Source organism: Rhinolophus hipposideros, assembly GCF_964194185.1.
Source record: "Rhinolophus hipposideros genome assembly, chromosome: 5".
In the NCBI taxonomy this organism is placed as follows: Eukaryota; Metazoa; Chordata; class Mammalia; order Chiroptera; family Rhinolophidae; genus Rhinolophus; species Rhinolophus hipposideros.
The window spans coordinates 51,881,117-51,905,438 of NC_138051.1; the positions used below are offsets into that span (position 1 = coordinate 51,881,117).

Genomic DNA, 24,322 nt, shown 5'->3' on the forward strand with positions numbered 1-24,322 from the left:
CTATTGGACACTATACATAACCATCGGGCACCTCTCATGAGCCCCTTTCTTTATGAGGTTGTAAGCACACGATGGCATACAAAACAGAATTGTCTCCCTGACCTCAAGGAGATGATCATCTAGAATGGGAGAGAGACAGTAAGTAAGAAAAGAAACCATTATAAGGTGATACCTTTATAAAAAGAGTGCTGAGTGCTCTGAAGGCTATAAGAGAGCAGGGGTGCGGGGAATGACCTACACTCGGGTTGGGAGCAGACGGAAGCCTTCTTTGAGGCATGAACTGAAGGATGAGAAAACAAATCCGGCCAGGCTGTGTGTGGGAGGGGCCAGCAGAGGTGCTACAGGGTGGCACTGTGGGAACGAGGTGAGAGGTCAGCAGCATACTCACAGACTCGGGGGCTTTGATGAACACTTTGCTCCTCCCGAGCTGGAACTGGTCACTGTCCATGTTGACAGACTGCAGCAAGTGGAGGACACCTTGTTTCTCGTCTCCTCTCCATGAAGGCCAGGTAGCTTTGGTCAGAATGGCATACCTGTGAGGATAATTGGGGAGAGAAGGATTAGACTCAGACTGGACTGTCTCACAAAGGCACCTGGTGCTGCTGGGGTCCTGTGATCCATTCACCTCTGTTCAAAAGCTTAGGGATAGATTTTGACAACTGCAAAAGTGCATTGGGTCTGGGATGCCCATTTCGGAGCTGCCTCCTACTCCCTTCCTATCTGACCGTTTCCATGTTAACGCCTGGTGAAAATCTGCTTTTCCTTTCCACCACTGTCTAAAAATAGCATTGCTGAAGATCACCAATGACACTCTGCAGCCAAAATCAAATGGTATTTTCTCAATACCGATGTCCCCTGATTTCTTCAGAGCACTTAATAGTTAATGCGAAGAGTTTTATAAAGTTCCCTATAAGTAGCTGTTATCCCTATAAGTAGATGTATCAACTTTCATCTCTGGAATTCTGTCACGAGGGCTTGGTGATCTGGTCCTTGGCTATTCTCCAATCTCTACTCTCCCTTTGGCTTTCTATTCCTGGGAGGATGGCCACTTCCTTACGCACACTCAACTCTTTCCTTCTTCAGAGCCTTTACCCATGCAGTTCCCTCTACCAGGTATGCTGTTCTCCAAATTCCTCATGTGGCTGCTTCTCCTCAGGGGGACTGCCTTTCAGTGACACTTCCAGAGAGCCCTTTTTAGACTACCCAAGCAAAAAGCGCTTCCCTGCTATTTTCCCTCATAGAAAATAATTTTTTTTCCATTAAAGCATGTATCATCATTTGTAATTATATTCATGTTTGTGCTTATTTGGTTAATTTATGCCTCCTCTGTGAAGACCAGAGCTCCATGAGTGGGTGCTATATCTGTGTGGTTCATCCTGTACACCAGCACCTTACATAATGCCTGGCACACAGACATAATAACTAACATGAATGGTTAACATTACAGGGCACTCTCTCTGCATCAGGGGTTGCTCTTGGTGCTTAAATATATGACCTCATTTTATTCTTACAGCAACCTGATTAGGTTGGTCATTCCATTTTGTAGAGTAGGAAACAGAGGCAGAGACTTGCCCAAGTTTGCTTAACTAGTAAGTGTCAGATCTAGGATTTGAACCCCAATCTGTTTCTTTAATCATGGTACTGCATATAAATCATGAATTGGCTGATATGTAAATATTTCTTTTCTTTTTCTTTTGGTCCTGGGATTTTCTTTTTTAATTTTATTAAATTTATTGGGGAGACATAGGTTAATATAATTATATAGGTTTCAAATATACAATTCCATAAGACATCATCTGTATATTGCATCATGTGTTCACCACCCAAAGTCAAGTCACCATGTATTTGATACCCTTTACCCTTTTCTACTTTCCCCCATTCCCCTTTCCCATTGATAACTGCCATAAATATTTCTTTGAAAGTGTTATACACTTCTATAAATGTCTATGTTAGAAACATGAGGCTGACATACATAAGAGGCTGACATAATAGAGGAGAGAGAAGCACATTATAGTATGCCAAATACAGAAGGTACCGAAGACTTGAGGTAGAAGGAAGAAGGATGGAAGTAAAAATCAAGAGGAGAGTGTAGGTGAGAAGTTGGAGGGCGTGGTCTATATGCAGGCATATCTAGAACACAGGCAATGAATGGGCCTGCAGCCTCTAGAGAAGCCAGTCCTTTCTTTGTTCCCAGAAGCTACCACAGGATTAGACTGATTTATAGCAACCAAGGGAGAAGGGAATCCTTGTTAGGAAGAGTGGCCCTGCCTTTAGAACCCAGTGAAAGAGTAGTAATGTATCCACAAGCTAAATGGATGAGAGAGAAAAGTTCATACAGAGTATGGGTGAGAAAGAAAGACTAGACCTCCATGATGACAAGTTTCTAAGAATGCAATTTTGCCTGGTTTAACCTAATCAAAATGATAAACTGAAGTATCTGTATTGTGCAACTGCAAACAGGTAGCTCTTTGCGATTCACGTTTTCTCCCCTATTAAAATAACGCTATAGTTCTCATTTGACTTTTTTAATAGTAAGGAATTTGTTTTGCAGAGACTTTCTCTCCTTTTTCCTGACAAAGCCTTTACCAGTTTGGGTCTGGGTAAGATAGAAAGCCTGCCTGGCCTTTCCAGGGCCCTCTGACCATGGACTCACAAAGCCTGATACATTTTCCTCACTTCCTTTTCTTTCCAATGGAGAGACAAGGGCCTACAATTCTGGTACAATGCTCTTCTACTACGTAAGTACAGCCAGTTCACTTGTTTTTCTCCAGGATATACAGGTGGGAACAGATTGCACAAGGCACTGGTGCACTGCCTAACTGGTGCCTGTGATAATTATGGAGAGGTGAGCATGATAGCTTACATTCCTTTCTGCCATCAAGTATTTTCAGTTTAAGACTCAGATATACCAACATTTCATCTCAAGACCTTTGCACCAGCTGTTCTCTCTACCTGGATTTCTCTTCCCTGTCCTTATGTATGGGTAGGCTCCTTGTTATCTCTCAGACGAGCAATTCAATGTTTCCTCCTCAGAGGAAATGCAGCCCAGACCCCAGTGATCTCTAGCTGCTGCCACTTAGGGTTAAGGATCTTTCTGACCCCCAATGACACACAAAAATCCTAGCAGCCAGTAAGAAGCTCTCTATACTCCATGCTTTCCTGAGTTTCCTATTCTTTCTTATCTCTTGTCCATGACATGGAATGCCATGTCCTCTCCTCATAAGTATCCCTTTTCTAGCCCCACATTCTAAGGGGTTGGCTCAAGGTTAAGAGAAGCATGTTTGTGAGGAACTGTAAATGGTGCCATAAGATAAATTATGTAAGTCTCTTATGTTTCTATCACATTTCTTTCCCTAAGACTCAGAATTCACATTTAGGCTTATTTCTCTCAACCACAGTAAGGAGTGTATGCTGCCCAGCTCAAAAGGTATTTCCTAAGAATTTACAGATAATTTCCCAAACTGAGACTCAAAAGTGGCTGCCATTTCTCACAGCTTTTTGACACTTTCTGAAGGCATGAAAGTTGTATTGGGCAAGTGGTGAATAAGGGATCTTCTTTCTATTGCTTAAAGCAGTACAGGGTTTACTTGAAGAGCACTTAGCCCACCAATGGGGAAATTAAGGCATATTTTGATTTTTAATCTCCAATTATCAATCACGAGGGATGGTTTTGATAAATATAAAGGATCTTCCAGCCAGGAAATAAACACACCAAAAGCCCCCATTTCCTATTTTCTAAGCTCTAGGTAGTGTCTGAACCACTGCTCTGTTTAGATTTGTGGGCTTCCTTCCCAGGGAGGGGTGTATGATGCATGCACATGTGGATAGTTGTGCTGGGTATTAATATATCCTTTCCCTTCCGGTTATCACTTTCTGTTTCTCACTTGGTAGCCTTTCTATGGATACCCAGAAAACAATTTTATAAACAAATCCTTTTCTCTCGGCCACAAAGAAGGTAAAGCTATGAGATGGTTCAGTTAGTCACAGGCGATCACAGGTTCAGACAGTGAATGGCAGACTCTGGACAGATTCTGTATGACCGGGATCCCAGACTCACAAACCTTATGGAAAACTGCGTTGTCTCGAGAGAAATATTTCCTGGCCATTTATATATGTGACCATCTAGCCATTTTTGAGTGATAGACTGAAAACATACATTTTATTGAAAACTAAATTTCCTTCCAAACTTGATTTTTATTACCCTCCCAGTACTCTCAAATCAAAAGAAGTATGACAACATCAAAAGAGCCTGTTCTCTATAAAACACGGCTATCTATTTGTCTCTTCTGAAAGGAAAAGCCCACAGTAGGAGAGCTAAGAAGGGAGGCATCCAAGTCATTTCAGTCAAAGTCCTTCAACATAAAGGGAATAACAGACATTCACTAAATGTTTACTCTGTGTGAGGCACAGGAGAAAGTGCCGTGCATGGAGTCATGATACCAGTATGGCACTTGAGAGGTCTGGATATTATAACCAACAGTCATTTCACAGCTCATTTAATGAGCTTCTACAAACAACATGGCTGCTTAGGGTACCTCAGACATTCCTGTCAGAAAAGCACAGACTTCTTGCTCTTCCCAGTGCTGTGAACTCACAGCATTGCTTATGGAAATCAGGTTTGTTGGTTTGTTTGTTTTAAAATAATATGGAAGGAAGTCTTCCAGAATGGGTTTCTCAAAAATAAAAAAAATCAAAAATCAAAAAAAAAAGTCAAGGTTAGATTAAAAAAAAAAATCAAGGTTAGATCCATTTTCAATAGTAATGCCAATTAGAGAGAATTTTCAAGTATCAAGAGTTTTTAAATACAGAAAAAATTTTGAAGGAGGATAAAATTAGAAATGTTTTGGAATTACTGAGGGCAGACTTTTCTGAATTAGGGAAAGATAGAGGACGTACTTTTCATACGCTACTTTCTGCATTTCATTGTTTTCTCTTAATGAAAAAAAGAATTTTCAAAGAAATGCTGTTTTGCAAAAACTTTAATGATTATATAACCTATGGTTCTCAATTGGCTTTGCCTCCCAGGGGACGTTAGGTGATTGTATATACTTCTGGTTGTCACAACGTGGGGGAATGGGGCATGGTGGAGGGGGGATGGTGGACTACTGGCATCTAGTGGGTAGAAGCTACGGAGGTTGCTAAACATCCTACAATGCACAGGACGGCCCCGCAACGAAGACTCATCCAGCCCAAAGTATCAACAGCCGAGGCTGAGAAACCCTGTTCTAAGCCAGTGTTACCAATTTGTTTAAAGAGCAAAGTCTTTCATAATCATCTCAGTTAGTCAGCGAATGGATCCTGCTATAGTGACATAGAGCTGCAAGAGCTCTACAAATTTATTTTCTCGGCGTCCCACAAACTTCTTTTCATACAGCTTTGCTTGCACTATAGGTGTAGTGGCCCCTTTAATTCACAGAGCCATGAGGGGGAATTTATTCCTAGTTTAATCCACTTCCAAAATTATCAGGAATCTTGAATGTGAGAGGACAGAGTCAAGGAGGCTTTATTGTATGGAATGATCTGCCTTTTTGTTAAGCCTCTTCTGACCTTCCACATCAATCACCTACCATAGATGATAACCCACATTGATGACCAGTAGTTTAGCCATCTCAATCTCATAGCACAAGGAAAAACAGCCCCAAAGGAAAAATTACTTCATTAGATGTACTGAATTCAAAAACTAGGCTCTTTTTCAGCCTGTTACCTCTTTGTAACATAAAACCTGAATTAAAAACAAAAAATAAAAGAACTCTTACATCTTGCTCCTGTATCATATAAGAAAGACATAATTATTTTCTCATTAAAATCCTAAATATGGCTTTCTTCTTTTTAAATACAGTGTAACTCCACTAATTTAGAATCATTAGAGGAAGTTAGAACCATGTAATATTTTAAGGACATTAAATTTTATCATTTTCAAAAATAAATATCACAAAATAAGAACAGTTTAAGTGCAGGTCCTGCCATATACACTTTAATGAAAATCTAAAAATCAGTTTAGATTTATACATGGACTGTACAAAACTTTCGAGGTTAAATACTTTAAGCTTCTTAAGTAGGTTAAATATTTTCCTGAAATTGTCTTCATACTGTTAATTGCATAGTCAAGTTAAACCTTAGCTCTTTCCGTGTCAGAATTATCATGAATTTCTGAACTTACGTGTTACCCTAAACAAACCAAATACTTCGGGCTGATTTAAATGATAATAAAAAGAATTCTGTTACAACTTAATAATAAAAAAACAAATAATTCAATTTAAAAATGGGCAAAGGAACTGAATAGACATTTCTCAAATGGCCAATAGCACATGAAAAGATGTTCAACATGATTTCCCATCAGGGACACGCAAATCAAAACCACAATGAGATGCCACTTCATACCCATTAGGACAGCTAGAATCAAAAAGACAGAGAATAACAAATGCTAGCAAGGATGCAGACAAATTGGAACCCTCCTACCCTGCTGATAGGATGTAAAATGGTACAGCCACTTTGGAAAACAATCGATAAGTTCATCAAAAAGGTTAAACAAAATTACTGTCTGACTCCATAATTTCATTTTTCGGTATGAAAGAGAAATGAAAACATACGTCTACACAAAAACATGTATGTGAATGTTGATAGCAGCATTACTTGTTACTTTTAATAGCCAAAAAGGGGAAACAACTGATGTCTGTCAACTGATGAATGAACAAGTAAAACGTCATATATTGGAATATTAGTGCAATGGAACATTTTTGGGCAATGAGTAGGAATGACGTGCTGATACAGATACAACATGGATAAACCTTGAAAACATTATGCTAAGTGAAAGAAGCCAGACACACAAAGGAGCACATATTGTATGACTCTATATGCAATGCCCAGAATAGGCAAATCTATAAAGACAGAAAGAAGTGTCTCCCCAGAGTAGAGGGGAAGAGGAGAATGAGGAGTGACGACTAGGGAAGGTCTGAAAAAGTTCTGGGGTTAATTGTAGTGATGAATGCACAACTCTGTGAATATATTAAAAGCCAATGAATTGCATACTTTACATGAGTGAATTGTATGATATGTGAATTATATCTCAATAAACCTGTTTGAAACAAAAAAGTGTCCAGAATCACCAGTTCATTACCTCTGTAAGAATTTTTGGAAGATGCGCCGATAAGCATAACCAGCTCTTCTCACTCGGATGTTTTCTTTCAGACCCAGGTATTCTACTTGATGCTTTACCCTATAAAGGAGAAAATGGAACAAGGATGTTACCGGATAATTCTTTCAGCCCGCTCTCCTACACACCCGCCCCAAATTCTAAGCTGCAGGGAAATATACTAAAAAGACTACAATTTACAGTGTGTAGAGTCTGAGTTGACCCTTAGTTTACATAATATTAATTTAAAAATATCTTATTATGAAATATAGCAATTAAAGAAGAGAATTTACATATCTATTTTTAAAAATAGTAAAACGAAAACAAAACACACCATATACTGTCACCCAAATATGTCAGGTTTTCAAAAGACTAAGGGAAAGAACTTGTCATTTTTGAATTAAATGACACTAGAGCTGTTTTGTAATCAACCTGAAGTTTAACAGTGATTCTAGACCTAATGAGATTACACTTCTAGGCTTTCCAAAGACAAGGTAAGAAGGGATATAAAACTATTAATTTCAAATGCGTAAGTTAAAAATGCTCTTAAAAACATGTAAATACAGTTTTTAGTTCAGTTGTATAAGAGTAAAACACTGGCAGTGTACTTTGGTTTTTTTGTTGTTATTGTTTTTTGTTTTTTTTTTAAAGATTTTATTGGGGAAGGGGAACAGGACTTTATTGGGGAACAGTGTGTACTTCCAGGATTTTTTCCAAGTCAAGTTGTTGTCCTTTCAGTCTTAGTTGTGGAGGGCGCAGCCCACCATCTCTTGGTGGAGTGGAACTGGCAACCTTGTGGTTGAGAGGACACGCTCCAACCAACTGAGCCATCCGGGAGCTCAGCAGGATTCGAGGAATTGAACTAGCAACCTTGTGGTTGAGAGCCCACTGTCCCATGTGGGAATCGAACCAGCAGCCTTTGGAGTTAGGAACATAGAGCTCTAACTGCCTGAGCCACTGGGCCGGCCCTGGCAGTGTACTTTGGAAAATGGATGCAGGGTAGTACTAGATTGATGCTGTCACAGGGGGCGTTTCATATCAGAGAAAAGCCTCACGCCTCATCTCTGCACCTTCGATTCTGGTTTAGTAGGCCTGGTATGTCTGGGGTGGTGCATGGACATGTGAATCGTGACACCCCCCCACTCTCCCTCCCCGCCCCGCTTAGAAGCACAGTGTCCTGCAAGTTGAGTGATAGATCCTGGACATTAGCTTTTCTGATTGAGAGAAAAAGGGGCCTTTGCTGCTTTTTATGTAGAAAGGTTGAATGCAGACACATGAAAACGTTATATTTGAGGAAGACGAGGTATAGAAAGCAAACTTCCTTTCTTTTAAGACGGAAAGTCACATTTGTGCTGTGGCAGGGAAGCAGCTCCCCATTCCATCCATTCAGTACATTTGGGGCCAACTGCACTAACGATGGGTTCTAGGGGAGGGGTCCCTCATGAACCTGCTATGCAGAAAGGGCCGTCAGAAGCATCTTCCTTACAGCCTCATGCAGGTTCCCAACACTCCTCAGCAAGGCTCTCAGGAAACCCATCATTTCCAACCAAGCCCCGCACTTCCTGGCACCCACTATGCATGACACTGTGCCAGGAGCTGGGATGGCTCCTGCTGAAGCCCTCACAGACAGCACAGGGATCAAGAGCCAGGTTCTGGAGCTGGGTGTCTGGTACAACCTTGGTTCTGCCACTATGAAATGCCTCTGTGCCTCAGTTTCCACTTGTGTAACGAGATGGTGATACTGGTTCTTTCTTCCTCATTGGGTACATTTCATGTAAAGCACTTCCTGGCATGAGCCACAAAAAGCTGTTATTTTTCTAATATAGTCACAGCTACAATAAGTAAATCAGGACAGGAGAACCTGTAACTTTTGAATTAAACGACATGGATTTGAAATGGATTTTTCATAGTGAGACGATTTAGAGAAGGGATTATGACATGTGACTGGGCCTGGAAGGCTGAGTTGAAATTACCAGGAGCAGAAGAAAGGCAGGGGTCAGAGTGAAAGTAAAGGCATAAAGATGGGAAAGGCCTGTGGCATGTAGTGGTGGGAGAGGAGGAGGTGGAAAAATTAAGCTGGAAAAGGGGGTGGAACCTTGACTGCCCTGGAAGGATGAGGTTACACAATGAGGGTGTTTGAAATGTCTCAAGTCCAACTGGTGTTACTTGAACCGGCACCCAGAAATGTCAGCCCCTTCGAGATAACCTTTTAAAAAACTTTTATATAAAGAACTAATACTCAATAACCACATTTGATTTCTGACACATATCTATTTAACTAAAGGAGAAGAAATCTGATTCAGGAAAATAACTAATTTTCCTTAATCCCATCCTCCAAATCCGAAATGCACCACTGGTGTCGTCTCTACTAAGTAAAATTCACATGAAGCTGCCAGTTAGAGATATTTGCTCATTTTAAGTACTTTTCATAAATATTGGCTTCACCCAAGCTTCTGAGGCAGGGAATGCACTGCCCATTGATTCAAGTAGAAACGTTCCTTTCCCATAAATTACATAGGAAAGAATATGCTTATGCTAAAACATTGTTTCATTCATTATAGCTTCCGTCATCAGAAAATTTTCTCATAAAAATGTTTTTCTTCAACAGGACATTCAGTTTAGCAAATTCTGTAATGTTTAAAATTTCATGTAATCAAAGCACCCAAGTTCATGTTTACATATTCTTAGATGCTGTCACCTCTGCAGTAAACATCAGCCAGGCAGGCAATGACCACTTGTTCTTTTGGTTGCGCTATCTCCTCCCTTCAGAGGGAGGCGAGGGAGTCCTCTTCTTCCTTAGCAATTAACATGAGTGGGTCAAGGCCTGGGAATGCTGCTAGGGCAGCAATTCAGAATCCAGGGCAGGCACCTTTGCCAGAACCAAACAAAAACACATTTTCAACAGGAAAAGAAAAATAAACCACACCCCATAAACTTGTGGAATGAGTAACCCTGTCCACCAATAGCTTCAATTGACCCTGTAATCTCAGCCAATGAAGCACACTGTCCTTTCATGGACCCCAATGCTCCATCCACTCTCATGGATAAAGTGAAACCATCCATTATACTATAAACCTGAACCGGGATTGGGCGGACGACCCCAGGAAGTGATCCTACTGGAGATATAAAGCAACACTTGACGAATCAATACGTCACAGTTCTTAAAACCACTTTACATAAATATATGTTATGAAGTTCTTTTCTGTAATTCAAAGAAGGGGCATGATTAAAAAACAAAAAACAGCATGGGGAAATTCTATGAGGATTTAGTTAATAAATGTACCACTGTCTTAAAATTTCTCCATTTTCAGATATTCCAATGAAGCTGTTTGGATTTTATAAGAAGGTAGTATCGGGGTTGGGGAACTTCCAAGCAGTAGCTGTTGAAAAATCTCTCTATTAGAGGGACTTTCAGCAGAATAATCTACATAGGGTGTGTGTGGGGGGGGATGATGGGAAGGTATTGCATTTGCAGGGCGAGTGAGATTATCATTATATTTGTTTCAGATTATATTTGTTGGGAAGAGTTAGGAAAGGGAAGCTGGATGGAGTCTGAAGTGGGAGGAAGGATGGGCGAAAGTACCCATTTAGCAGCAATACCTCTGCTTCGAAGACTCTCATAATTTATCTCTGAGGTTGCCTATGACACCCCCCTTCTCCTGTGTGTCTACATGTGCATGAGATGTAAGTGTGGTGAGTACACAAGTGAACATGAAAGGGGGAGTGTAGGGTTGACACAGAGACAGGCAGAGGTAGGTAGGCTGACAGACCAGGGGAAACAGATCTGGGAGAATTCATTCTGTCAGATAGACGGAGATCCCATTTTGAATTGACCCTCTTAGTTTAAAAAGGAAGGAACTGAGGACTGAGATTAAGTGTCCCACTCAAACGAGAAGGTGACAGGCCAGCTCCAGGACACAGTTTTGCTCTAGATCAGCCTCAAAGTATGACGCCTGAACCAGCACCACCCGCTTCACCTGGGAGCTGCTGCTGCTTTTTCTCTTGTTCCTTTTTTTTTCTTTTTTTTTTTACTAGTTTCAGGCATACAGAACAACATGCAGATTAGACATTTAGATACCTCACAAAGTGATAACCCCAATAAGTCTATTACCCACCTGACACTGTACATTATTAGACTATTATTGACTGTATTCCCTGTGCTGTGCTACAAATCCCCATGACTATTTTTTTTAATTATAGTTCACGTTCAATATTATTTTATATTAGTTTCAGGTGGTTAGACATTTACATAATTCATGGAGTGACCTCCCTGGTAACTCTAGTACCGTCTGACACTATACATAGTTTTTACAATATTATTGACTATATTTCCCATACTGTATTTTACGTCCCCGTGACTCTCTTGTAACTACCAATTTGTACGTCTTAATCCCTTCACCTTTATCACCCAGCCCCCTAACCCCTCTCCCACCTAGGAACCATCAGTTTGTTCTCTGTATCTATGGGTGTTTCTGTTTTGTTTGTTATTTGGTTCTTTACATTCCACATATAAGTGAGAGCATATAGTATTTGTCTTCCTCAGACTGACTTATTTCACTTAGCATCATACCCTCCAGGTCTACGCATGTTGTTGCAAACTGGGAGCTTCTTAAAATGCACATTCTTGGACTCCATGAAGAAGCCATGGGCATGAGTCTGTGGGAGCTGAGCAGGGCTGCTGAGGACACTGTGGACATCACTCGTTCACAGGATTGCCAGGAATTGAAGCTGACTCAACAGCACGTAACACACACAAAGGAACAAGTATTATCGATCTGGCATGGGTAGAAAGGACCTTGCGGGTAGGGTGGAAAATGGACCCATATATGTCTCTCAGAGGAGGTAATTAGCAGCTAGGTATGAATTTGAATCCGTCTTCCTGTTCAAGTTTGGCCTTGATGAAGTCACTCGATACCTAAGAGTCTATCTACTTTTTCCAAGAGAGAAAAGAAAAATGATGGCAATCCTGGCATGCTCACATCCAGGGACTTGACTATTTGGGGACAATGCTGGGGTCCTCTCTTCAGTCCATGTCAACCATAAGGTCCCTGCCCAGCCCTGCTTCCCATGTTCCTATGGACAGTGGGATCAGCAGGAACGTGTGTCTGGATCCCCTAGCTGGCTGCAAAACTATATTCTCTATCATCATCTTCACATTTTCCCACTCAACACCCCCATTCTATTACTGCATAGGCCATGCCCTTAAATGCCAGTCGTGGGAAGATTAGTGACATAGCGTCCTCAGAAATCAGGGAGGAGAGGGCTCCCTGCATGCTTGTGCGTCACATGTCTCCCTTTGGCTTGTTGCCTGCCGGAGTCACTCGGCTTATCGGCACTGTCCCCAGGGGTAATTGCCGCACATAGGGCATCAGAACTCTCATGAGCCCCGGTAAATGACAGATAGCTTTTGCACCATCTCTTTGGACCTTCACTTTCAACTCTGAGCTAAGCATTACAGGCCACATCCTGTGGGTGCCGATGAGGAGCTGAGTGTACTAAGAATGTCTACACAGAGCCTCAAACTAATTTTAAAACCATCCTGACTCTGCGGTATGAAACTTTTTTTGTTTTTTTTTCCATCTGCCCCAAACTGGCCAAAATCAACATTATAAATTGCTAATTCTGAACTGAATGGCACTGCTAACATGTTAGAAAAAGGCAAGGAGGGAAAAAAATATATATAGTCTTTATCCTGAAAAAGTTAGACACAAGGACATGAAACACATCTGAAGGCAATTTAAGTGGCTTCTGCCTTTGGCGTAGGACAGCCCATCTTGAGCAGAGGGAAAAACATTCCAGGGCCCACGGAAGCTGTCTTCGACCTCCCCATGTGCTGTCTTCAGCATACCTGCTTTCCTCCCAGTCTCGGGGCTTCTTGGTTTCGTTTGGTTTTATGCAGCGAATGTAGTGAGGTGTACATTTCATCAGCGTGCTCACAAGGTCATTGGCTTGTTTCTGAAAAGGAAGAATAACATCAGTTAGAAACTTGGAACTTTCTCTGAAGCAGATCAGTTTTCAAAGGAGACTGGTGGAACTTCAGTGTGGAAATATATAGTGAGAACTTAATCTTCCCAATTTGTTCACTAGGCTTAACTCAGGTCTGTCACACTTTCTTAAAGCTCTACTGACTTTTAAGAGGATTTTAAATCTCATAAATGGGTTTGAAATTATATTTTTGAAAGCGACTAACTTTTTTATACAGTTAAAAAATTAAAACAAAAAAATTGAAACCCAGTAAATTGTCACATACAATTTTTTAAAATAAGAAACAAGAAAGAATGCCAGTTATGAAAATATTAATTTTATATTGATTGATGGTCTTTACACATACGTTGTCCTCCTAAACTGTTTTTGGAGGGGTGAGGGAGGGGCAAACTATTTGTAAGGGTAAATCATCAAAATCCCCTGTACTTTCGTTCCTGGCAACTCAACCAATGAAGAATCACCTATTAAAATGATGGAAATTCATAGTTAAAGGGTGCAAGATCTACAAAATCTCAGAATTTATAAACCTTTTATATGCCATTTCATTCAATTTCTTCCTTAGCAGGTCCTTTTACAAACCTGCAGACTGAGCCCTTTCAGTGGGCTAGGTAACTTGCTCCTTCACGAAGCTAAAATATTCAATATAAAATCATCTCTCACTACCCGCACACAGGGCACCCAAAGTAGAACTGGGTTTAAGTAGAAAAAGCCACAGAAGTGAAGCTGAAACTGCTGATGATGTATTGCAAACCGTGAGTCTCACAAACGTTATTTGAAGAAATAGGAACAGAGCCGACATCAGCGTTCACGGCACCACATAGCTGAATATACCCTGTGGGACCAAGGATGGGGACACACAGGCAAACTCCCCTTCCAAACAAATCAGTGTGAAGAGAGAAAAACCTCTAAAGGAAAATAGAGAACAAGCATCTCTGAAGTCAGAAAACCATTACAATGTCAGCAGAAGGGATTTGCCTGCCGTAGACAACCTCTCTCGATTAGGGCATTTCTGTTTTTATGGGTTTGGGAAATCTGAAACCCTTGAGAAAAACTCTGGGGTATATTCAAAGCAAGATGTTTGCTGGTGAATCAAGTCCTCTGTTTAGATGTGCAGAATACAGCATTCTTTGCAGTTCCTGGAGTCAAGGACAAAGCTGCAGAGGCTGTATGACCAAAGCAAAGCTCTATGAGGAAAAAGCCAACTGACTCTTCCCTTCTTTGTCAATGCATACTTGTGCTGAGAACAAATCTGATGATCTTTGCAACACATAAGGTGAAACTGGGGAGGAAGTGCTTATAACAAAGCTTTTATGAAGTCCCAAACTATTCATTTTCATTTTTGTATTTTATTAAAACTTCTTAATCTCTAAGAATAATTTGGCAGACTCTTTCGTCCTAAGCGTTTAACAGCCTTTTCTCTTTTCACCTTAGCATAAGAAAACACAGGGGCAAGTGTGACTTAAGTTTATATGCCACCAGACACAGTTCTCTCTAGCTCAAAATAGCAATGGTAACAATTACTGAATAGGCATCATGGACTAGACACGTGGATGTTCTCATTTATGTCTCACAGTTCTAAGAGGTAGCTACTAGTATTATTATGTCCAATTTGTAGACGAGAAAATGGGGCCTTAAAGAAATAAAGTATTGCTCAAGATGAATTAGTAAGCAACAGAGTTGAGGCTTGAACCCAAGTCTGACTCTTAACCACAGTGATATATCCTGCCTTCCTAAGGAAGATATGGGATGATTTAGTGTGACATAAAAGGAATTAAGCTACTGTGTTTCCCCGAAAATAAGACTTAGCCAGACAATCAGCTCTAATGTCTCTTTTGGAGCAAAAATTAATATAAGACTGGGCCTTATTTTACTATAATATAAGACAAAGTCTTATATAATATAATGTAATGTAATGTAATACCCAGTCTTTAATATAATATAATATAATATAATATAATATAATATAATATAATATAATAAAATAAAATACTGGGTCTTATATTAACTTTTGCTCCAAAAGATACATTAGAGCTGATTGTCTGGCTAGGTCTTATTTTCAGGGAAACGCAGTAGCATTAGACAGAAGCCTTTAGGTTGTGGGTAATTAATTTCAGCAAACAGCAATATATCTTAACCATCAAAAATATCCTGAATTTAGCTAGGAGTCAACTTCAGATGCCCCTTGAGGTGGCTGGGAAGCAGTGACTGGATTTATCCTGACGCCAGACTAGAAGAGTCCACGAGTCCATGAACTAGTGAATGCACTTGCGTAACAGAAGCAGGAGTCAAAACATGCAGATGGAGAGGTCAGTGAGAGAAGGCTCAGGGCAAAGGCTTCTCGTTCTACCCTCAACACAAATTATTAGTCAACCTGAGTTGGGGTCCTGGCTCTGCCATTTCCAAGCTACATGACAGATCATTCAATTTCTCTGGACCTCAGTCTCCCCATCTGTAAACGAAGCAGGCTGACCTAGAAGACCTGTGATATGTTAAGCTACAGGTTGGAATGGGTAGTAAGTCAGCCAACTCAGGCATCACATGGTGCTGTCTCCTGTCACAGGTCCAGTCTCAGATAAAGCTGCCATCCCGTCCATTTTGTCAGCTCTGAGCTCGATTCCAGTTCCCTACACCATCAATCTTTGGCTCTAAGTTCAAAACGGACCCCTTCCAGCCACAACAATTTAGAATGCAGTGAAGCCTCAAAAGCAACTATTATTAAATATAGAATACTCTTATGTATAAACAAGATAATGAAGTTCTCATCAAACAGATCTTCTATTAATTCAATCCTACAGATCAGTTTTAAATTTTAAAGAATTAGAATACAATAAAATACCCAGCATTAAAACTACCTTGAACATAAGTTATTATTTCTTCCAAGGAACTCAGTATCTTTTCAAATGCTTGCTTACACCTCAAGGACATCGTTCAGATAATACTTCCTATCTGCAAAATACTGTGGATGTGGAAGGTGTAAGAGATGGGGCAAGGGCTACACATCTATGAGAGGTGTCTCAGAGGAGACGTATAAAACAGGGAGAATGTCACTTGTCTGAGGGGCAGTGTCAGACGGAGAGGTCACTCAGTCCACCAAGGAGGGTACTGTTCTTGGTGAGAATATGCACAGTAAGTTCCCCTAGGTAAGCCTGCTGACTTCAGGTTGACCACCCCAGATGATAACGATCCTTGCAGGACTTGCAATCCTGAACATTTCCTGTACAACCAGAAAGTGGCAATTTTGAGCATTCAACTAGACAAGAATATGAAGGAAAGAAAAGCATCAAGTCTTCCAAGAAGGAGAAAAATGTCCCCAACCCTGCCCTCCTTTTTACAGGAAATAAGCTCGACCGAGAATCCAGACAATTTGAAAGTGAGTCACTGCAACGTTGATGATCTGGGCCCCTTGAATCTGACTGTGACAGTCTTGTGACTAGATTTTCCAGCCCAGAGCTAATCTTTATTCAGGACCTGGAAGTGCAGGCATGAGTCAGAAGCTTCACGCAGACATTAATATCTGGGGCCTCAGGAGATTTGCATGTGCTCTCTGCCCTCAACTCTCCACTCCAGTGAACTCAATCCAGAGACTGTCCCAGGACTAAATTTCTCTAGTTCTTTGAACATGATTGCCCCCAATCCCAGAGGACTGTACCCCACAGCTCAAAACCCAGCTTGCATCTGACTTCCTCCATGAAACTCGAAGGCTTCTCTAGACTGGAATGGTCCCACTGCTATGAGGTTTCCATGATTGGTTCCTTTATTCCAGCCAGTGTTCTTGCCCTCAGGGTCTGGGGAGGCAGGCTTCAACATAGGAAACACTCAGAGAAGAAACAGCAAGCGAACAGAACAGACAATAACAACCACGATGCCCAGCACACGGCTGGGGTAATCCAGGAGGGTGCTGCGAGACAGGCACGTAGGACGTGGACACAGAGCCAGTGAGGGGGAATGGACAGTGTAGGCCGCCACACAGCACATGCACATACAAGTGTCCACTAAGAATTAAGCAGAGACGAATAAGTATGGCCTATGGGGAGTGGACAGATGGGGCAGAAGGTAATAGGAGATCATACATATTTTGTGTTTATTGTGTTTCAGGCAGTGTGCTTAATGTCTTAGATGGATTATTGAATTTAATCATCACACTACCCCCTCGAGATAGGTACTAAGATCTCCATCTTACAAATTAAGCAAAAGAGGCACTGAGAGTTTAGGTAAGCTGCGGGCAGTCACACAGCTAGTGAAAGAAAAAGCTGGGATGTGAACACAGGCGATTGAATCCCAGAGCCCTACTGTTAATCATGTGATTCCATCAATTATAAAATTGGGGTGGCATTTAACTGATATGATTTTTAAACAACAGTTTAGTGACTATTTCTCAAACAATCACGGTTAAGTGTTTGACACAACCTCTAACTAGGAGTGTAATTAGGAACAACGAATTTCATCACACAATGGTTCAGAAAACACAGTGCACTCTCTACAAGGGGCTCCTAAGAAACACTGTAAGAATTCCTCCAACTTGGAGACACCAGGGGGCCAGATGTCATGGTAATTCTCAGAAAGGAGGGGTCTTCAAGATCCAGGGAGGAGGGCACATACATTGCCCCTATAAAACCCAGTAGAATTTCAGGTACGTACAGCTCCATAATCAGCAAGTTTTGGGGTGTGGTCTGGAAAACGATCATCAAAATCCAAAATGTAGCTCTCAATCATAAAATTTCCCTGATAATGTGAATTCTTCCAGGTTCAGTTTAAAGCCATTTCCTCTTAGAAAGTAGCTGATTATCATCTGCTGACTATTCAGCTCTGAGGTACTTAATATCCATTTGGGGTTTCAGTACAGCCAAGTGAAATTCAGCTTGCCTCCTGTAACTTTTTTTCAAGCAGCGACATTACTTCTGAGCACCTACTGTAACCAATCCGTTACATTGTACTGACCTCATCCTGGCTCAAGAGTGCAGTTCCTGACTCCTAGAAAACCCTGCCTCTTATAGGAATCTATAAACTTCCCCAAAATAGAACAAACCTTTATTTTGCTTCCGGCAGTAGTTGGGCGCCCTTTCTTGTCAGCTTGCAGATTTTCCGGAAATAAAGATTTTATAAAAGGTCTGGAAAAAGGAGAAAGAGAATGGATTATCAGTCAGATGGGGCTGAAAGCCTGCTTCTGCAGAGAATGGACGGGAGGGCTGTCCAGTAGCACGTGACCTTGGCTACAGAAAGGCCATCTGACTCAAAGCACAAGCCATGAAGATGTGACCCAGGGAAATAAGCAATGGATAAAAGAAACAGAGAGAAAGATTTCTAAGATACAAGCATTTGGGAGTCTCAGCCTGTAAAATAAATTGTAAAACTCTGCCTTTTGAATTTCCCCACCCACTGAAACTGAGGTACCCCTTGACAACACAGGGCTGTCTGTATGGGTTTGCTGAGTTCAATAAGTAAGCTAGAGCAGAGTTCAGGGACTTGTACAAATTGGCCAGGACCAATGCAGATTTTGCTTTGCTCTATTGTAGGGTTTCTCAACCTTGGCACTATTGATATTTGGGATTTAGGGTTGCATAATACTTTGTTAGGGAGTCAGGCATGGGGGCTCTCCTAAACACTGTGGGATACTTTGCAGCATTAGTGGCCTTTGCCCACTAGATGCCAGTAGCACACTGCAAGGCAGGGACAACGTCTTAGTCACTTTAGTGCCCTTGCTCTCTGGCACATAGCCTGGTACACAGTAGTTGTTCAATAAATATTTGATGATTGGCTGACTGAATAAAGTGACCCATGTAAATGAGCAATTAGACTTTCAAATTCAATTCCTCCTTATCAACTGCAAAAAGAAAGCAGGAAAAAACACAAATACATGGAGATTAAACAACATACTTTTAAAGAACGACTGGGTCAAAGAAGAAATTAGAGGAGAGCTCAAAAGATACATAGAAACAAGTGACAATGAAAATACATCCTACCAAAATTTTTGGGATGCCGCGAAAGCAGTTTTAAGAGGGAAATTTATATCATTACAGGCCTATCTCAAGAAACAAGAAAATCCCAAATAAATAACCTCATGTTACACCTTAAAAAACTAGAAAAAGAAGAACAAGCGAAACCCAAGGTCAGCAGAAGAAAGGAAATAACAAAAATCAGAGCAGAACTAAATGAAATAGAGAACAAAAAGACAATAGAAAAAATTAATGTGACAAAATGCTGGTTCTTTGAAAAGATTAACAAAATCGACAAACCCTTGGCTAGACTCACTAAGATAAAAAGAGAGAAGACACTAATTAACAAAATCAGAAATGAAAAAGGGGAAGTTATCACGGACACCACAGAAATACAAAGGATTATCCAAGAATACTATGAAGGACTATATGCCACCAAATTTAATAACTTAGAAGAAATGGACAAGTTCTTAGAAACATATAGCCTTCCAAGGCTGAATCATGAAGAACTGGAAAATCTTAACAGGCCGATCACCAGTAAGGAAATTGAATCAGTCATCAAAAACCTTCCCAAAATCAAAAGTCCTGGACCAGATGGCTTCACCAGTGAATTCTACCAAACCTTCAAAGAGGATCTAATACCAATCTTGCTCAAACTCTTCCAAAAAATTGAAGAAGAGTCAGTACTCCCTAACTCATTTTATGAGGCCAACATTACCCTGATACCAAAACCTGGTAAGGACAACACAAAAAAAGAAAACTACAGACCTATATCTCTGATGAATACAGATGCTAAAATCCTAAACAAAATTCTAGCAAATCGAATACAACAATGCATTAAAAAGATTATTCATCACGACCAAGTGGGGTTCATCCCCGGGGCACAAGGATGGTTCAACATTCGCAAATCCATCAATGTGATACATCACATAAACAAAATAAAGGACAAAAATCATATGATTCTATCAATTGATGCAGAAAAAGCATTTGATAAGATACAACATCCATTTATGATTAAAACACTTACTAAAATTGGTATAGAAGGAAAATACCTCAACATAATAAAGGCCATATACGACAAGCCCTCAGCTAACCTCATAATTAATGGTGAAAAGCTGAAGCCCTTTGCTCTACGTTCAGGAACACGACAAGGGTGTCCCCTATCACCTCTGCTTTTCAACATAGTGTTGGAAGTCCTCGCCAGAGCTATCAGGCAAGAGAAAGAAATAAAAGGCATCCAAATTGGGAATGAAGAAGTTAAATTGTCACTCTTTGCAGATGACATGATGCTATACATAGAAAACCCTAAAGACTCCACCAAAAAGCTATTAGAAACAGTCAATGAATATAGTAAAGTTGCTGGCTACAAAATCAACGTACAAAAGTCCATTGCTTTCCTATATACCAACAATGAAATCTCAGAAAAAGAGATAGAAAAAACAATTCCTTTTGCAATTGCAGCAAAAAGAATAAAATACCTAGGAATAAACTTAACCAAGGATGTGAAGGATTTATATGCTGAAAACTATAAGACATTTTTGAAAGAAATTGAAGAAGACACAAAGAAATGGAAAGACATTCCGTGCTCATGGATTGGAAGAATCAACATAGTTAAAATGGCCATATTACCCAAAGCCATATACAGATTTAATGCAATCCCCATTAAAATCCCAATGGCATTTTTTAAAGAAATAGAACAAAAAATCATCAGATTTGTTTGGAACCACAAAAGACCCCGAATAGCCAAAGCAATATTAAAAAAAAAGAACAATACTGGAGGTATCACACTCCCTGATTTTTCCTTGTACTACAGGGCTACAATAATCAAAACAGCTTGGTATTGGCGGAAAAACAGACACATAGACCAATGGAATAGAATTGAGAACCCAGAAATAAAACCATATAAATATGGACAGATAATTTTTGACAAAGAAGCTAAAAACATACAATGGAGGAAAGACAGCCTCTTCAATAAATGGTGCTGGCAGAATTGGATAGCTACGTGCAAAAGAATGAAACTGGACTGCTATCTGTCACCATGTACCAAAATTAATTCAAAATGGATCAAAGACTTAAGCATAAGACCTGACACAATAAACTGCATTGAAGAAAACATAGGTACTAAACTTATGGACCTTGGGTTCAAAGAGCATTTTATGAATTTGACTCCAAAGGCAATGGAAGTAAAAACTAAAATAAACAAATGGGATTATATGAAACTGAAAAGCTTCTGCACAGCAAAAGAAACTATTGACAAAATAATGAGGCAACCAACTGAATGGGAGAAGATTTTCGCAAACAGTTCCTCTGATAAGGGGCTAATATCCAAAATATACAAGAAACTCATGAAACTCAACAACAAAAAAACAAACAACCCAATTGAAAAATGGACAGAGGACCTGAAGAGACATTTCTCCAAAGAGGATATACAAATGGCAAATAGACATATGAAAAAATGCTCAACATCGCTAATCATCAGAGAAATGCAAATGAAAACCACAATGAGATATCACCTCACCCCAGTCAGAATGGCTTTCATCAACAAAACAAATAGTAACAAGTGTTGGAGAGGCTGTGGAGAAAAAGGAACTCTCATACACTGTTGGTGGGAATGCAGACTGGTGCAGCCACTATGGAAGGCAGTGTGGAGGTTCCTCAAGAAATTACGAATAGAATTACCATATGACCCAGCAATCGCTCTCCTGGGTATCTACCCAAAAAATATAAAAGCATTTCTCTATAGAGACACGTGTACGCCAATGTTCATTGCAGCTTTGTTTACGGTGGCCAAGACATGGAAACAACCAAAATGTCCTTCGATAGATGAATGGATAAAGAAGTTGTGGTACATATACACAATGGAATACTATTTGGCGTTAAGGAAAGATGATATAGGAGCATTTGTGACAACATGGATGGATCTTGAGAGTATAATGCTAAGTGAAACAAGTCAGACAGAAAAAGCAGAGAACCCTATGATTTCACTGATATGTGGTATATAAACCAAAAAGAACAAGACAAACAAATGAGAAACAAAAACTCATAGACACAGACAATAATTTAGTGGTTACCAGAGGGTAAGGGGGTGGGGGGTGGGTGACGAGGGTAAAGGGGATCAAATATATGGTGATGGAAGGAGAACTGACTCTGGGTGGTGAACACACAATGGGATTTATAGACGATGTAATACAGAATTGTACACCTGAAATCTATGTAAATTTACTAACAATTGTCACCCCAATAAAATTAATTAAAAAAAAAAAAATTCAATTCCTCCTAAATGGCTCTTGGGCAGATTCTAGAATTCTCCCCAGCAATCTACTTTTAACTTGACCAGACACAATTATAGATTTTTGCAGCAAATGTGTTTAACAAACAACAGACCAAGTCTATAGGACAGGAGTTCAAGTGGAAGAATAAATAGCTCTCAAACTTGGCACTACTTTTAATAATTAAAAAAAAAAATTCTCTGAAAGCATGCCTGCACCTGACTGTCATAAAACCCACAAGCTGGGGCTTGTGGCTTACCTGACCTTTTAAGAGAGGAACAAATACATTTTATGTGCTTTCAAATGAAAAGAAATTCAGAATCTCCAAAGTTGGGGGTGTGAGTGCAAGGAAGGGCAGGCATGGGGAGATGAGGACCGGGGAGGAATGGAGGTTGAGGGGACAGGGAAGAGAATTAAATGGAGAACAACTTTTGACCAGTGCCTAAAAAGGACCTTGTTTTGTTTTCATTGTAGGTAGGCCTTTCTGAGGAAATTATCAGACTCGCTGCTGTTGATTAAGGACGTTAGCTTTGATATTATGACAGTTTAAGTGACAGAGACTAAAAGGGCTGCTATTACTTGGAGGTAGGTCAAAAATTGTAAAGTCTGGAAAACAGCAATATTGTACTTGCCTGGCATGTATAGGCCTGATCGTGTAAATTATATCTCCTATCCACTACCCAGGCTCTTGGAAACCTACACAGGGAGGAGGGGAGAAAGGGACACTGCAGGGCTGGTCCTGAGAGCTCCGGCAGCTTGCAAGGGGGAAGCCTCCACTGCTTCTACCACTACAGCTTATACAGGGTCTTGGGAGTGAAAAGGGATCTCTGAGGCAATCCATCTCGAGTTGCCCCTCCCAGAGTTCTTGAGCCATTTCCCATTGCTTCAGGGACTCAGGTTTAACTTTGGTCTTTTTAAGCCATTAGCCATTTTTAAAAATTGAGTGACCATGGAAAATCCTTGGGATGATATTCCAAGGGCAAAGCATCATAGAACCAGACTGTTCTACTCTTAGATGATCAGAAATGGCCATCTCAATCCAACCCCGGGATGGTCACCTCTCCCTGATAATAGTGTGGAAAATGATGAAGCTAGGGGCCCTGAAGGGTATACAGATTGTACTTGGCATTTGGCGGTGGAAAATATTAGGGATACAAGGGTAAGACTGCGATTGGAAAAAGAAAAGCTACTTTGAGAAACCAAATTGTCCCATGATAACCCAGACCCAACAGCTCAAAGGAACAAAATGCTGAGCACTCAATGCCACAAGTTTGTTTTAATACTGCAAATCTGATCAAATCTATATCCCACGTCAGATAAGGCGAAACACACTTACAGCTCACTGCTCTGCATAAGTTCGATCAGATCCATGAAAAGCACATCACGGTTCCTTTCACAAAAGCCATCCATGTCATAGGATACCTGGCAAAGAATAGAAAGAAATCCAATTTTATCCTTTAAGTATTTCATTGAACAAAGAATCCAAGTTGGAATGGCTAGTCTCCCCAGAAAGTGTATATTTCCGGCTTTCACCATGGACTGTCACATGAAGGCTGTGCATGTTTTACTTGACTTGTTAGCTCACTCGGTGGGTGATGACCTGTGGACACTGATGAATGGTATCTGGCTTCCTGTTGGGCCCAGATGATCTATGTCTCCAGCTCCCATGATCCCATATCTTTTCTTCAATGGGTCCATAGGAACATCTAAGTAATACATTTAATTCTTTCCCTACATATCAGCCAAGACAGAATAAAATAAAACTCCATATGCTCTTTGATACATTGCAATGGGCCATGTCATTGGAGGCTTTGCAATTTCTCCAACATATGGTGTCAGAGTTGAACTGATTAGGCCAAAAACTCATGCTCGGGGACCCGGCTAATAAGAAATTAGTTGGGATGAAAGGTGAGACCAGTGGATTTCCACAGGAATAGAAGTCCCTAAATATCATGACCTCGACTTACTTATTTTTGTATCATCACATAGCCAGTACTCAGTAG

The 24,322-nt window shown here is 40.5% G+C and overlaps 1 protein-coding gene across 2 annotated transcripts in view; it reads right to left on the bottom strand.

The window, feature by feature from the left end:
• MYO1E (myosin IE) overlaps positions 1-24,322 on the bottom strand; it is a 171,143-nt gene that overhangs the window by 35,984 nt on the left and 110,837 nt on the right. For both annotated transcript variants that reach the window (XM_081047466.1, XM_081047467.1), the window contains 5 exons: positions 23,656-23,741; positions 18,144-18,225; positions 12,981-13,087; positions 7,118-7,216; positions 389-533 (listed from right to left, as the gene is read on the bottom strand). In XM_081047466.1, coding sequence (XP_080903592.1) covers positions 389-533; positions 7,118-7,216; positions 12,981-13,087; positions 18,144-18,225; positions 23,656-23,741 — 519 coding nt within the window. The remainder of the gene's footprint in view (positions 1-388; positions 534-7,117; positions 7,217-12,980; positions 13,088-18,143; positions 18,226-23,655; positions 23,742-24,322) is intronic.